Below are 15,937 nucleotides of genomic sequence, written 5' to 3'. Positions count from 1 at the left end.
ACACCCCTGTGCCTGTCAGAAGAGAGTCTACTGCTCTTCAAGACAGAAAAGTTACCAGCCACTGGCTGAGACTGCCTCTGCAGAGGAAAGCAACTCTCCCTTCCTTCTGAAGTTCCAATATCCCTGTCCCACTAGGTGGGGAAGAAGCAGCTCAGCTCTGAATAAGGCTGCAGCAGCAAGATGGTTCCTTCAAGCTGGCAGGGCATAATTTACTGCTCAAAACAGTAGCTTGTCATCTTATCAGGAAAAAAGCAGCACAACTATGATACATGGATCAAAGAAGTCCATTTTCTTCCACTGATTCTTCATTTCTGTAGGGACTTACATAGGAGAAAATGAAGCTAGTAATGAAATGAATGTTTATAGATGACTCCTAGAATCCTCTCCCCACTGTGTTTAAAATAAATGACAAAACAGCTTTCCAAGACTGGGCTGTAATACTGCAGTCTCTATGGTAATACTTCAGTGTTCTCCTTCGTAAATGCACACACTTTCCTGAACATATGTCACCTAATTTCCCACTTCTGGAGGGCATATCACAGTAACAATAACCCCAACCATTAAAGCCCTATAGGCTGGAGAAGAAAAAAAATTTTAAAGGGAGACCTAGACAGGAAAGGTCTAAGACTCCTGTGTGGTTTGTACTCTCTACTTTTGTATCTGAAATAAAAGAACTAGAAGTGTCAGATGTAACATGTTTTACAGGATATTATTCTTGTCTATTATTTTTGTTAATAATTTTCAAGACAACCTTTGGTAATCATCAAAGAAATTAATATATACAGATTTTTATCTAGGATGAAAGGGAAGAACTAGAACACAGTTGTGCACATACACCTAAGTGCTCATTCCTGATATCTGTGAATTTTCTTTCTGTCAGTAAAAGGTAGAGATAATGTAAAATCATTTTGGTTTAAAGAAACTAAAAAAAGTTTCAGCAGGCAGTTCAGATCAACTTTATATTCTCAATTTTTTCCCCTCTTATCTGACAACAGGCACCCAGTATAATTTATCACATACAAAACAAAACCAGAATCACAATTTTATTATAATTCTACCTGTTAATTCCTTAGAAAAAGTTACATCATTCAAAATATATATATTGAGTACTAGCCTAAAATGACAGATACACTCACCGTCTTGACTTTCTAGGCGTATTTTGATATAATCCAGGCAAAACTGTGGAAGACAAAGTAATAATAAGATTTCATTTTTTCTTCAAATTAAAATTTACTTAATACCTTTCAACTGTTAGTAAACATATTTCAACTACTTGAGTAATGAAAACTTTAAAATAAAAATGTAATTTTTTTAAAGTGTACATTTTAGCACAATTCAAGGAAACAAGTATATTTTTTATCATTCAGAGTCTCTTTCAGTCATATTGACTGTTGAAACTTACAATCTTTCCTAAGTACTCTTTTAAAATACTCAGAAAAGTACCAGAAATTATAGGGAGGAAAAAACCAAAACACTTCAAAAGAGAATATCATCTAATAGTATCAGTATCTAAGCAAAACAAACAATAGGCTTTTGCAGAGATGTGGAAAGAACAAGTAATACCTCTGCTATTCATGTGGTCATCCCAGGAAGATGTATTTTATCTGGCATACTGCATACAACTAAATTCAGTGTGTCCTTGAAATTCTCCATGTAACTTATAAGGTTTACAAAAAACCCCACAACGTTTTATCATAGAAGTAAAATTATTCCCTTGCAAGCATATTTGCTCCTTCCACCTATTAATATACAGTTTTGGTAATTATTGCTTTCAATGTTCTTAACAGATGTATGCTAATTCATAAGGTCAAGGCACATCCCCAACCAAGTAAACAGGGTTTTAAAGGATTCTGTAGGCATGATGTTTCTACTAAACACCAGAAATACATGGTATGCATTAGTATGTAATAGCACTTCCAGATTCTTTGGAAATCACAGCCTTCAAAATTAGAGACAAAGTTACTATTCCACACACAAAGGCAAAATACTCTGTTGTACAAGAATGAAACTAACAAGGTCCATCAAAAACTTCAAGGAGATTTGTCAAATAACACATTTACTTACAATCACAGGTTCCACTACCATTCTTCGTAGCGTTCCTATTCGTATACTTCGGCAGTTGAGAATGACACTTTCACAGGAATTTTGATAAGTCAGAGGTACAGCCTCAGTTACAATCTCTTGAGAAATAACTTTGCGACGTTTTATTGGAGTGTTAGACACAATGTTCCCAAACTGAAAAGTAATTTTCAAGGTTTCAGAATGTCTCTCTATGATTTATTGCTAAAACAATACTGAAAACTAGTGACTAAATTTTCAGCTACTTTTCTGCTTGTCAATAGGTTAACTTACTACAGCATCCAACCCAGCAATTTACAGAAGGCAGACATTTCCCACTTTCTCTAACACCTGAAGATGATCATATTGCTACATCATAGAAAAAAAAAGTAAGCTAACACTTGCAAACATTTTGTTAACATTTCCAAATCAAAAATAAAGCATCTAAATTGCCAAAGACAATTAAGTTTTCATCATTTTGAAGCGCTGTGCAGCCCAGCAAAGCCAGAGTATTTTTAATATATTTTATTTGCTTATTTATACAAAAACGCTAACTCTGTAAAATCACCAAAGTATGGCTTTATTTTTCAGGATTTTTTATGTCTGAAAACACCAACTTTATTCATAAAGTACAGTGCATCACCACATTAGCAGGAGTAGACTCCAAAAAATATAAAGAAATAAGCCAAATAAAAATTCCTTAAAGAAACTCTAACAGAACTGTTAAGATGTTTTTAGGACAGATTCCGGGGTCTGAAGACTAAACAATGAAAGAAGGCCATGTGGAATTTGGCTCCAACTCAAGAAATTCTCTAGATGCTGAACGAAGCTGTAACGTCAATGAAGTCTCTGTTTACCAGCAGAAATAAAACCTAAAACAATGACAGAAAGCTGGCTGACAGCTGTCAGATAAATATATTTATTTGTTATCATGCTTATATAGCTTTACTTTGTTGAAAGATTTTCTGTACGCTACTCTTTTCTTTGGTATTGATATTCTTTCAATACCAAACTGTCCATTAATGCACATTCTTTTGGGTGACAAAATACAGTTACACTTCCATGGAAAAACATACTAAGGGATTCAATATTTCTATTGATATTAAATATCAAGTAATCTATCTTGGCCATAATTGAAAAAATATTTTTGGATGCTTCATTTAAATACAGTGAAGGCAGAGATTCTATATCCCTGTAATTAAAATGTTGACCTAGGACTCCCGTTCAAGACATCTTTTCATTTTTGTCTGCTGGACTAGATAAATATTATTAAAAGCTTTAAGAAGTAAGACAGTAAACATTACGGTGGTGCTATATTCAAGTAGCTTCTTCAGTAAAGAACTGATGATTAGTCTGAGAGGAAAACAAACGAAAAAAATTCTTAAAGCTTCTTCTACCATATCTTACAAAATACTGCGATACCTTCAATTCTTGGTTGTTTCAACAAATCAATTTCTTGTTTTTTTTAAATTTCACAAGAAAAAAAAGTCTGCCTTCTTTTCAAAAGCAAGCTCTTTTCTACTTTTGTCTAAAATATACAATAAATTTCCAATGTTACAGATGGTTCTTAAATAGTAGTGAACAGGAACACACTGTTACACAAATTAAAACACTGGGGAGTTTCAGAAGTCTTGGGACACCAGTGTGTTTAGAGCGTAATGCTTTCAATTATTCTGGCACATAATGCCAGAATAGCTGAACTTCAAAGGTCTTTTATCATCCAGGCTTTTAACCTCACAGCCTTTTTGTAGGTTACAGGTTCACAGGTTTACCTTGATAATGGTGACTAATTATACACCATATTTTATAATCCATTATTTCATTGAATACAGGACTACGATGTTGGCTTCTGAATTTCAACACAGAATGAAGGTGTTGGCATCATTCCTTTAGTGTTCCAACTCAGAAAAACAAAGGATTTGGGACTGGAAATGGAAATGTGATCACAGACTCTTGTTGAGCCAAACTCACAATAGTGAAACTGGACAAGTGGTCCAAGAACAGTTTTAATCAGCATTATTAATTAGACATCAGTTGCCACTGAGAATGTATTCTTCTTAATGGGTCACTACTGAGACTGTTACGTTTTTAAAACACCATGATAGGGGTCTCTTTTGACAGCACTCATGGTGCATTTTTTGTATTTGTTTATTCATGGCACTCAACTGAAGAACAGAATTCCCAACACAAAATCCAAAAATAAGTGCTATTAATCGGGACAGTTGTTCAAGTATTTTACTTTACTGGCCACTACTGTTGCCTGTGAAATTTTTAATGTTTAACTTCAAATGTCCAAAGCCTTACCAGGCAAAAGCAGGTATAAACATTCTTCTGAAAACTAAGTATCTTCAGAGAGATACCCTGGTCAGTCTCAAAGAGTAAACATTCAACACAGAAGAAACTATGTTAAACGCTTAATTCAAATAATTATGAATGCTTGTAAAAAATAAACACATTTTGTTATCTTTCCAGTATTATGTAAGCAGGGTTTCTACTCGATGAGCTGCTAAATAAGAAAAGCAATCAAATATAATCAGCTTCTGACAATGCAAGACAAGCCTTTACATTTTCCAGTTGTGATTGGTTTTTTGTTTTCTTTAAATAAAGCATTAAAAAGTACCTGATCTTTCATTCTTGCTTTTCTTGGTAGTGTGACTGCAATTTCTGTATCTGTTGTTATACTACCTATTCTCTGTTCTATTCCACAACTGTTTTCCTTTAATGCTGCTTCCACCTTTCCTGTAGAAGGAGCTGGGGAGGAGCGGGCTGAATCTGCAGGACGTGGTGAAATGCTTTCCATTCTCCTAGTGCTGCTACTATCCTCCTCCTCATCATCATCATCACTAGACAAAACAACTAAACAAAAAATATTAAATTCTCAACCACTACATTTTTCTGTAACACAAATTTCTTTTCAAGAAATAGCTTAAAAGTAGTTTAGTTAACTGTCCTGCAGTGTCAAAAACAAGTTCATATTTATCATTATTTATTATGCTCTTATTAATATCTGGAATCTGCTCAAAGTTGCTCTCTCCCTGATTTTTTATTTCTCACAACTACCTATACAGAAGAGGTTTATTATTAATATGCTTCCAGTGGATGAAGCCATACATTTCTTGATTTAATCAAGACCTGACAGTGAATAACACAAGAAAAACTGATGAGAAACTGTGACTCAAATTGTTCAAATCAGTAGGACAATTCTGTCTAGTAAAATAAGCATGAAACCAGAAATAGCCTTTCTGAAATTCCAGTCCTTCCTGCTTATAAATCAAAGTTTATGTGAAGAAAGCACAAAAATTAACATTTTACAAATTATTAAATTTAAATAAATGGGGAAACCTGCATAGTGTTCCCATGCATAGCTCGAAAGGAAAGAAGGAAGAAATATAAAATAAAAATCAAACTCCCTTTGAGAGAATGAATGATGGAATTTTGCTAAGAGTGCTTTTTAAAAATTATACAGTGAATGTCTTTAAACAAAATAAATGCATTAAATAACATTTTATTAATTAATAATTTATAATATATAATAATTTTTAAATTATTTATTAACTAATGTTTTCCCTAATGTTTCTCTCTGTCAGAGAATACCACACTATATGAAAAGAAAATAATAAAAAGGTCTGTCCCTCTTCCCTGAGAACACCCCCACAAAAAAATTCCACACAAAATCAGTAATGTAAACCTGCAAGGATTGTTCCTTCATTATGAAATACATTGGGTTTCCAGTTTATGGCTATATTCATAAAAAGGTACTTACTTGGATCGTTTAGTTCAGATGGTCTCGTACTCCTCTGTCTTAAGCTTCCTGTTATTTTAGGATTTTTCGCCCCAGTTAGAAGACCAACTTTTCCATTCTGTCTTAACATAGAATGTCCTACAACTTCACTACTCAGTAGAATATCCGTTGGACCTTTCCCAACAGCAGAACCATAAAACTTCTTTGTGTTGAACCCTGTACCTGAAGATTTTTGCCCTGTTGAATTCTGATTTATTGGAGAACGTGATAAAGGTCCCAGAGATTCACTTAAAGTCACAGTTTGTCTGGAGACTCTTTGCAAATCCTTTAGAGAAGCAGTTTCACAATGTCGACATTTGGTCTGATTTTCATTTCCCCGCCCACAATTTGGGCAATCAGTAGAATAATCAATTTGTTCCAAAAGCTAGAGAGGATACACACAAAATCAGTAAATGTGCAAGTACAAAGATTACCTTTCTAAATCTAGCATTAAATTTTTGTTCAGAATGAATATTGCTAACATTGTATTAGCAATTACCGTAAGCAGAGAACGCAAACGTTCAAAGACAGTTTGATTTTTTTTTCAATTTAGAAAATGAAAAATGTTCTAAGAGGAACAAATGTTATTTGTGGCAATTTTTTAGATGTTATTACTCTTGGACAATTCAGATTTTTCTTCTTGCATTTTTTCTTTCCATACATAAATGTTGCACACTCTTCATATATATATATATATATATGTATATATATATATATCTATATCCACGAGCAAGAAGGTACAGTTATATCATTTCTGTGAAACATAGTTTTACTGGATGAATATAAAGTATATATAAGGATCCACAGTGCAATGCCAGAAAGGATTAGAAGCAGCCTCCTAAGTCGTGAAGTTTTATCTGATCTCCCAAGATATCTTCTAACACACGAACAAAAAAAGAGAAACAAAAAAGAAAAAGGAAAAACACTGCTCCAGAGTCCACTGTCTCAGAAGAAAACAGGACTTGAGGAAAAGGAATTCCCTGGACTGTCAAGAGGAAAGCAGGGTCTACAAGGGAAAATATATCCTATCACAGTAAAGACAGAGATATGTTCTGTTTCTCCCACATGTTCATGTACTCAATTATGTATCACAAGTTCAGAACTTGGACTTCTAAGTCTAAGGGATTCAATACTAACACATAAGCTACTACATGTGTAACTGAGTTGAATATGGGACACCCCCCAGAACTGAAATTTATTCATCTCCAATTGTCTGTTATTGTCTCCTGGAGCACTGAGCTCAAATGACATAACCACTGTACTGCAAAATACTGAATATAATTTGTTTCCTCCACATCTCCTTATGCCACTCCTTCACCCCAGATGGATAAAGCAGATGTGTCAGTAGTGAGCATTTTAGGCAAATTCTTTGTTGGGTTCAGCCCAGGTGTCTGCCTAACAACAGAGCAGTCCTCATAGTGGCCTTGGTGCATTAGGAAAGGATTTACTGCCACCATTTTCCAAGCTTTATAACAAATACACATTCAATTGCAGCAAGATCTGTTCTATTTCCAGAGAGTGTATAATAAACTATACAGTCTCACAGAATCAGAAGGAAAGGTTCATCTAGCCCTGTGCTGTACTCTGGCCAGTGGCCAGTGACAGATAGTTGGGAGCACAACAGCGTAAAGATACATCCTCCTAATTTGCTGTAAAACACAGCAATTTAGACAAGCCCTGAATTAACAGCTGAATTTAAATCAACCTGTTTCATGATGATGAAGCCTCATATATTTTATCAATCACTTTTTGAAATCTCATAATATACCATGTGAAAAACATGGAGGTTTCACTTTTTTTAAGCTTATTGTTTGACAATTTCACTACAGGTACTCAGCTCTTCTGAGAAACAGTAACTCTTGTCCATTCATGACTGCTCATGTTCTCAAGTTTACAGATTTCTATGATATGCATGAAAAAAAGTACAAGATATAATTATTAAATAATGTTTACAATTGCCATCTTTCTTTGGAAATGAAATCATATCTCTGGAACAGCATAATCAAGACTGCTGCTTTTTTATCAGGGAGACAGAGAACAGCTTGTTTTAGCAATGTGGTCTGCTACATGCAGTCTGGCTCACAGGCACCAAGCTGCTGGTGCTTCTAAACGCAGCCCCAGCCCTCTCTTCCATCTGTATACAATGCAGGAAATAGTTCTGGCACAGAATTATAGCTTTGTAATGTAAAGAATATATTGAAAAAACACACCTTGCTTCTAAAAGTACACAGTCTTCTAGAGCCTTCTAGTAACTGCTAAGTTACTGCAAATGGCCTACACAGATCACAGTCCAGCTACAAATCACAAGGCTACTCTGTTTCCTCTCATGCTAATCCATGGAATTTGTAGGGAAGAAGCTATGTGTGTTAAACGATGCCATTTGTTAGGTCTTCAGACTGAAAATTGTTTTACTAAGGCAGTGACAAGATTCTATTTATTTAAAATTGTTTTCTTCAACAACCATTTCAATCAAGAAGACTGTTGCCTGCTTTTGTCTCTTACCTGACAGGACATAAGCAAGGAATATTTTACCTCTTTAAACAATATTATCACTGTAATGATTAAAACAAAACCCACAGAACTGTAATGTCTTTCGGTTTGTTTTTAACTGCTTTGCTACTTCATTACTTAGCTTTTATGGTTCACATGTGTATAGATAACACATGTAAAAACCTTCCTGAGTAACATCATCTTAATTAACTAAACATATAATGGAAATGTGCAATAGCAGTATCAACTATTTCATTGTAATAAAGAAGCACAGTCTGACTGACTTTCTAATATACATGAGCAAATACAACCTGATTATATCTATTAATTAACTGTTTAAATTTTTTTTTTAAATAAAGATCTCATCACAGGAAGTTTTGCTTTGATAGTCATATAGTGTGACCTTTAAGTGGGCATTATGAATGTTCCGTAGTAAGCCTGGAAGATAAGAAATATGAGAGGCCTTACAAGAATTTCCAAAATATGATATTTAGAAAATATGATATTTAGGAAAGTTCCAGACAAAAATCCTGGTTGGCTGTATCTAGTGCAAAGAGTGCTATTTGGACACCAGCACTAGTTAGAAAGAGAGTAACTTTTACAGACATACTCGCATCTTGGCAGTATCCCCATCTTTATTGTTATAATGAGAACAGAAAATCACGACATTTAAAAAAACAATTCTGCCAAAGAGTAAAATATTGCTTCTCTGATTCATAGACAGCAAACCAAAATCATCAGGTTCTGGTTTATTAATCAGCCAATCAATTAAAACACTGTTTTTTTTGCTTTCAAGTGCAGAATCTTTTTGTTCAAATCAGAAAATAAACATTCCATAGCTAGTATCAATATCAATAGTTAAATATCTCTTACCAGAATTTTAAAAAATTTCATTATGTAACGTTCCTCCTAACTCTAAGCTATTTTAGAACATCAACTTATTTTACAACTGTTTTTAAAATATGCATCAACTTTAAAGTTAAATAAAAACGTACATGTTTTAAAATCTAACCTACCTTTAACTGGGTTAAGCATTTCTTTGTAGCAGAAGAAAGTGACAAGTCAGATTGATAAGAATTGCAGTGACGTTTCTGTTGCACCTTTCTTTTAATTTCAGATTCTGATTCAGATTCTGACTCTTCTGTGTTTTCCATTATACTATCTAGGAGCAAAAATGTAAGAGCATATTTGGGTGAGCTATGGGGCAGTGCTGACTCTTCTATCACTATTTCAGGACCTGAATATACTTCTTAGAGTATTATTTACCATGTGAAATTTTGCACATACAAACGTTGCTACAGGAGCTCCTTGTCAATTCAGGAACAAGCTGGGGTCTTAGACTAGATGACTTCCAGAGATCTGTCCCAATAATTCTGTAATTCTAATTTTTTTTTCAAATTTCAGTTGTTCTTAAAATAATGGAAGCCTAATTTAAAACTAATTATAATACAACTGAACAGGTTGCAGAAATCTGTCAAAAAAGGGAAAAATCTTCCCTTCATGTAAAAATGTGCATAAATACAGAATAACAGTAAAAGGATAGACATGGATATCTGTAACTAAAGGCTACACAAAGTTTGGCAACACACCATTCAAAGCATGTATTTAAAAAAAACCACTATTCTGCCTTAATGAAATGAGAACTCTCAACATAACTTACCAACTCCTTGAGACCGTGGTAACCTAATGTGGTCTGCTTCTACTTTCTGAAGCTGAGGAGGATATTCTTTTCTGGAAAATAATTTAGATATACAGTTGTTCTTTGGACAAACACCATTCGAATTTAGCCACAATTATATGTAAAAAAATAAACCAGAACTGTATCTGAAAGCTACAAATAAATAACTTCTCCTATTACATGCTATTTGTACACTTAAAAAAATATTACCAAAATGCTAGGAGCAGCTACAGTAAAGTTCTTAGAAGTTTTTCTGATCTAAATCCCCTTTGACAGCAATCAATAATTCAGGAATTTCTCACTTTCACCTAAGTCTTCAGAGACTGAAGCCTGCATCTCCTTCTCCTCATTCACAGAGAACAAAACAGATACTTTTAAAATCAAAAAATAGAAACAACTATTATTTTAATATTACAGTGAATTCCACACGTTCCACAACTTAAAATAAATAGAGAGAACATGCAAAACAGGAAAAAGATCTGATGTCAAAAATTGGTGTGACCAAAAAGTAAAAAATGACAAGACACACATAGATTCTATATATTTGTTTTAAAAATACAGACAAGTTAGTGGATAATAACAGTTCTGTTAATAACATCTGCATAATATACTTTGTGCAAATTAAAGCATGACAGTAAGATGTGTTTTTTTTTTAAATCTCCTGAAAGATATTTTTAGTTTACATGTAAGTGTGTCCAACAGTGCTCCCACCAAACTGATGGCTGAAGCTCACTGTATCTCAGTTACTGTTTGTGGCAATTCTCTCTTAGATGTCATACCCTTCTCTGCAGCTGTACATTATTGTTCCTCCCAGAAGATGGCACACCTGTGAAACACAGGAAGCCTTGCCCACAATTTCAGCAGAAGCTTTTTACTAGTAAGTTAAGCAGTGCACTGCTAGCTCTGATTATAGGGCAAACAGCAAAAACACAGAGAAAACAGCTGTAGGCTCAAACTAACAGATAAATATTGAGGATCCACCTGGCAAAAATTTAGCTATGGCTGGAGCAGACTTTGGCACAAAGGATAAGTTTGTCTTTTCTTTCAGAAAATCCAATTTTCCAATGAATAAATGCAATCAATCCAATAAAATTATAAAACATTTAAACTTGCTGCATTTCTATGTAATATTTCTCAGGGTTTTGCCATGCTTTATCATTTACTAACATACTTGGGGCAAAATTAACCTACAATGCCCTTTGTAGATAGTTTTTACCAAATCTGCCCCACTAAATGTATCAGCCCCCTAGGAAACACACAAACAGGTTTTATTGTGTTGAAGGGCTGCAGCAGGAAGGAAAACCCAGGCAGAAGACTGAAAAATAAGCATGGCTGGATTGCACCATAAAATATAGTACATTACACTGAATGCCCATAAGCACATCACAGATGACAGATTAAGTTGTTCATTTGCTATCCATTGTGTCAAAAAATGTGAAACAATCTCCCTCCAAAAAGAAAGCGGGTTTACTGCCTGCACACACAAAAACTGAACCAAATCCAGAATATCTTAAGTGTATTAAAGTTTCTTTTAAAACTCAGTTTGACAGTTCAAGATCTCTAAACATTTATAAGTTATTATTTTTCTTCCAAAAATCATAAAAGGTTTTATTTAATTTTTAACATGCAACATAGATTTTCCTTTCAAGGATTATTAAATCAAGACCATATTTTGCTAGATATTTTTTTCACAGCAATTCAGAATACAGTAGCATTATTTACCCTCATCTGAATTTTTTGTTACCAGCTGAAACTCATATTGATATTTTTTTAAATGGCCAAACACTTGCAAGAACACACAAGGGGCAGCATAAAATGAGTATGTTTCTTCTCCCAGAATGTAAGACTTTTATCATATGCTCACAATGAACCAGTAACAGCCAAACATAAATTACAAAAAAACGCTCCAGGCCAACTTAGACTTCTCAGCAGTTTTACTTGGTTAACAGCTCAAGGTCAGATTTGAAGTTGCTTTGAGTTAGAAAAGCACAACAGTGTTTTTTAAAGTTACAACAATTTTAAACACCAATATAGTTGTAGATTTCATCCATTAAAATCTTCCCTGGAGACAGTAACAGCCCTCTCACAACAGGGCAGCAGCTTGAAGCACCTTCTGCTCGTTTCCTATCATGAAAAACCTACACACAAATAAAAAGGCAGAGCCCAGCACCCTAAAGGTTTTCCAGATGACAGAATTAAGCCTCTTCACTTAGCATGATGTTTATTGACATGTGAACATCTGCAGATGCATTGATACTTTCCTCAGTAAAGTAGTACACTGAGCAGTACAGTGCAGAATTAGAATGGAGTGGGGTGTTTTAAATCTAACATGGCACTTATTTTTAAAAGGACAAAGGAAAGAAAAAAAATGCTTGTAGGAATTAAAAGAACCTAAGTGCTTCAAAACAGAAGCCTTGCTATTAAATCCTAACGTAAACTTAATTGTTTTGCATCTTGGTCTGTTTAGCCGTTTGACACCTTATTTATTCCCCTTCAAATGGGAGACTATCTACATCCTGTGTCTAAAAGGAAAAAAAAATATTGATTGCTGTTCCTGCCATTCTGCCAAATACTAAAAATTCTTTTCTTGTTGTTTCCTACAAGTATTTCTTATGAGATATAGATTTCGCTTGAAGAACAAGGTTCCATGCTTAGCTCAGATTTAGATAACATTAGACATCTTATTAATCTCATCCATTATAGGCCATTTGAATTCCAATAACTTTAAGTACAAGGGAGGTAGAACAGTATTTGCCAAAAGTAAGAAGTAGTAAAGCATCAAACAGAAAAACAGATTTGAAGACCAAGAAATAACTGGCTCTTCCTGCAAAAGACAAAAACACTGACACACCTTAACATCTAAATGGTACAGCATTTTTCACTAAATGTGTTTTATTCAGATTGAATGATGTAACTGATTTAGTATTTTCATCACACATTCAAAATTACTGCCATTTCTTTTGATGAATTATTTTGAAATTGGACTTCACGATCTTCACCTTGGGCTGGTAGACAGACTCTGTGTCATTCCCCAGCCAAAGTGTAATTATCATATTAAAATTTCTTCTCTGGGAAAAAAAAAAATGAGGAGGGGGGTGAGGGGAGGGGAGGGGGAAGAGCAAGACAAGGACAATTTCTGTGTATGCTAGAATGGAATAAACCTAAAGAAACACCTTGATCTGGGAATTCTGCATATAGTGCTATCTTAGATTAGAGCTTTCAAAACTACCCAGAATCTGGTATGAGTCACACCAGAAATACCACCTATGTGCCTGGCTGCATCAGCTCCTAACTTTGCTGAGGTGTAGGCTCACACAGAGCTGTTCAATGCACAGCCTGCCTCTTTCAGAGGCTCTTTTTATTCAGTCTTTTCTCCCCTTGCCTCTGTATACTGCTACTGGAAAGTATACTACTGCAGGTAAGCTGTTGGTTTCTCCATCATTACACAAAAACAGAGCAAAGCATGCAAGACAGGAAGAACCAAGCTGCAGAGGTAAGACTTAACTTTAGTGTATTTTATAGGAAAAGCAGAGTACAAAAGTCACAGGCTGAAAGAGAGAAGCAGCAGCATAGGCAGCTAGGTTTTTCGTACACCAGTCAGGTAGCCCCAGGAAGCCCAGAAAGTCAGGAGTTGAAGCTGCACTTAATGATTAATGATTAGAACTCCATTTAGCAGTTCCTGCCTAAATCATCTGCCTCGGCCAGGACAGCAGCAAAAAGCATGGAAGGAAAAAAGAAGCTATCCACTAGTAGTAGGTTATGAAGAAGCAGCAGTCCTCAAGGGAAAATTAAGCTCATCAACATGCAACTCAACTCTAGTCCTCCTGTGACATACAGTACCACATTTAAAACATTAATAGCTTAATGGTTTACTAATAAATGCAACACAAAGAAAGTATATGTGAACTCAAAGCCCAGGCAGCAAGAGGATGATAAACCACTTTTTAAAGGGCCAAATCTAACTGGCAAGTACATCTTGGTGGGTTTGTTTTGGGTTTTTTTAACAATTAACAAAAGGAAATACACAGATGAGTTTGTTTTTACTACTGAATTTGACATAAATCTAGAAAATCTTGAATTTGCAAACAAAAGATCTGCACTAGAATTTTCTTATTCATATTATCATTGGTTAAATGTTATATATACTGCTTAAGCAATTCAACTTGATATCAAGTGTATATTGCCAAAAAACATAAAGAGACAGGATATTTACAAGAACTCAAAAAATCCATTACTATCAAGAAAATATTTGCATTAACATCTAAATTTAAGCTATAAAGAAAAAATGTATGGTATTTCATATTGCTAATATAATAACAACAGTATTAAATATTAACACAATATTAACAACAAACAGACGCAAAATGAGAGAAAAATGAACTTTATGATGTGGCTGGTTTTGCTATGCATTTTCTGTTAATTGCTTTAACATATACACTTTATGAACAGAATGTACAGAGTAATGCAATGAAAACCTTTAATGCTTTTAAAACCAAGCTGAGATGAGAGAGTTAAAGCTCTATAATAGTCTTGAAGCAGGTATTTTTCTATTACACAAAGTATGCTGCTCTACAAAAAGTATTAGCAGTGAATTCTTAACTCCAGAGAAAATGTTAACATATCTATTTGCACAATGGATAAATAGATAGATAAATTTCCAGTGGAAATGTACCCAAAGTTCACATTATTAGCATGTTATGTAGAGCTGGATGTAAAGATCGTTTTTGGTAAAAAGGCATGAGTGAAACACAAAATCAGAAATAAAACAAGCAACCCTCCCTCAGATATGAGCAGATAGGATTGACTAGATTGAATATTCTTTAAGAAGCACTGATAAAGCACTCATTCAGTTAATTTTCTTAATGCTTATTACCATGCTCATTTCATCAACAGTAAGCTTACCTTTCCTTTCGATCCAGATTGCTTAAAATATGAAAAAAGAAAAAAAAACATAAGATGCAAAGCCCCACATGTGTTGCATACTAAATTAAATTTATGCAATATAAACTATAACTGTTTCATTGCCTCTCCCAGTCACTGGACTAGTTTTCAGATGAGAATTATTTTCTGTAACAGTAATTATAAATGTACAAACAAATGTTACTTTACAGACAGCGGCAGTCAGTGGTGTAAATACAACATTGTCTTGTTTTTTTTTCAATGTGTAAAATTTGATTAATTCTGAACTCAGCCTGATCATCTCACTTAATTCACTGCAATATAGAACCTGAAATGACAGAACCCTAATACATGAATTCAGATCAAGCTTCATTTCCATCTCTGATAGCCATGCGACAGAAGATAAATACATTTTTAATAGTTGAAAACAAGTTAAGTGTTTAAACTGAGGAGAAAACAAAAAACAGAAAGCATGGCTTAAATATTTAGGAGACAAAATGGTACCAGCTAGTGGACAGAGCAGGAAAAAGAGAAGCAACCAGCCACCTCCTGAGGTTTTGGCTAAAAAGATCTCCAGAAATATTTAAGAATTACAGCCACTAGTTAAGTAAGTGTCTCCTTTAATATCAACAAATGCAGCTGGTGCTCACAACATGGGTCCTTCATACACCAAGACTGACATAAAAATACATTTAAATAAGCACAGCATAAAGACAACCTGAAATCACTATCTTTATTTCTCCTGCCTTTTCAAAACTTGCAATATAGAATGCTGTAAATGGTTTAATTTATGTCTGTTCCTCCCAAATACCAAAAGTCTAACAAACTTTTGTCATATATCCATACCACTGACACTATGCTAAAACAGAACAAATTCAAATTCTTCCCAGTTTTACTTCAGTCAAAATAAACTGAGTAATAATATTACACAGTAATATAACCTCATTCTCCTTTCCTCTTCACTATCAGAACACTCACAAAAATTCAGCAAACTCTGTTCCTCAGAGGAACAGCAGGACTGAAAGCAAAGC

At 34.3% G+C, this 15,937-nt stretch overlaps 1 protein-coding gene across 3 annotated transcripts in view; it reads right to left on the bottom strand.

Moving 5' to 3' along the window:
* SENP6 (SUMO specific peptidase 6) overlaps window positions 1-15,937 on the bottom strand; it is a 74,375-nt gene that overhangs the window by 24,034 nt on the left and 34,404 nt on the right. For 2 of the 3 annotated variants that reach the window (XM_030447076.1, XM_030447074.1), the window contains 7 exons: window positions 14,910-14,930; window positions 9,990-10,060; window positions 9,346-9,491; window positions 5,822-6,224; window positions 4,679-4,914; window positions 2,065-2,235; window positions 1,137-1,179 (listed from right to left, as the gene is read on the bottom strand). In XM_030447076.1, the coding sequence (XP_030302936.1) occupies window positions 1,137-1,179; window positions 2,065-2,235; window positions 4,679-4,914; window positions 5,822-6,224; window positions 9,346-9,491; window positions 9,990-10,060; window positions 14,910-14,930 (1,091 nt within the window). The remainder of the gene's footprint in view (window positions 1-1,136; window positions 1,180-2,064; window positions 2,236-4,678; window positions 4,915-5,821; window positions 6,225-9,345; window positions 9,492-9,989; window positions 10,061-14,909; window positions 14,931-15,937) is intronic. The other variant, XM_030447075.1, reaches the window with a different exon arrangement.

This window comes from Calypte anna, chromosome 3 (assembly GCF_003957555.1).
Source record: "Calypte anna isolate BGI_N300 chromosome 3, bCalAnn1_v1.p, whole genome shotgun sequence".
Classification (NCBI taxonomy): Eukaryota; Metazoa; Chordata; class Aves; order Apodiformes; family Trochilidae; genus Calypte; species Calypte anna.
Note: the sequence above shows the minus strand (reverse complement) of the source record. Positions and strands in the feature narration are given on the sequence as shown.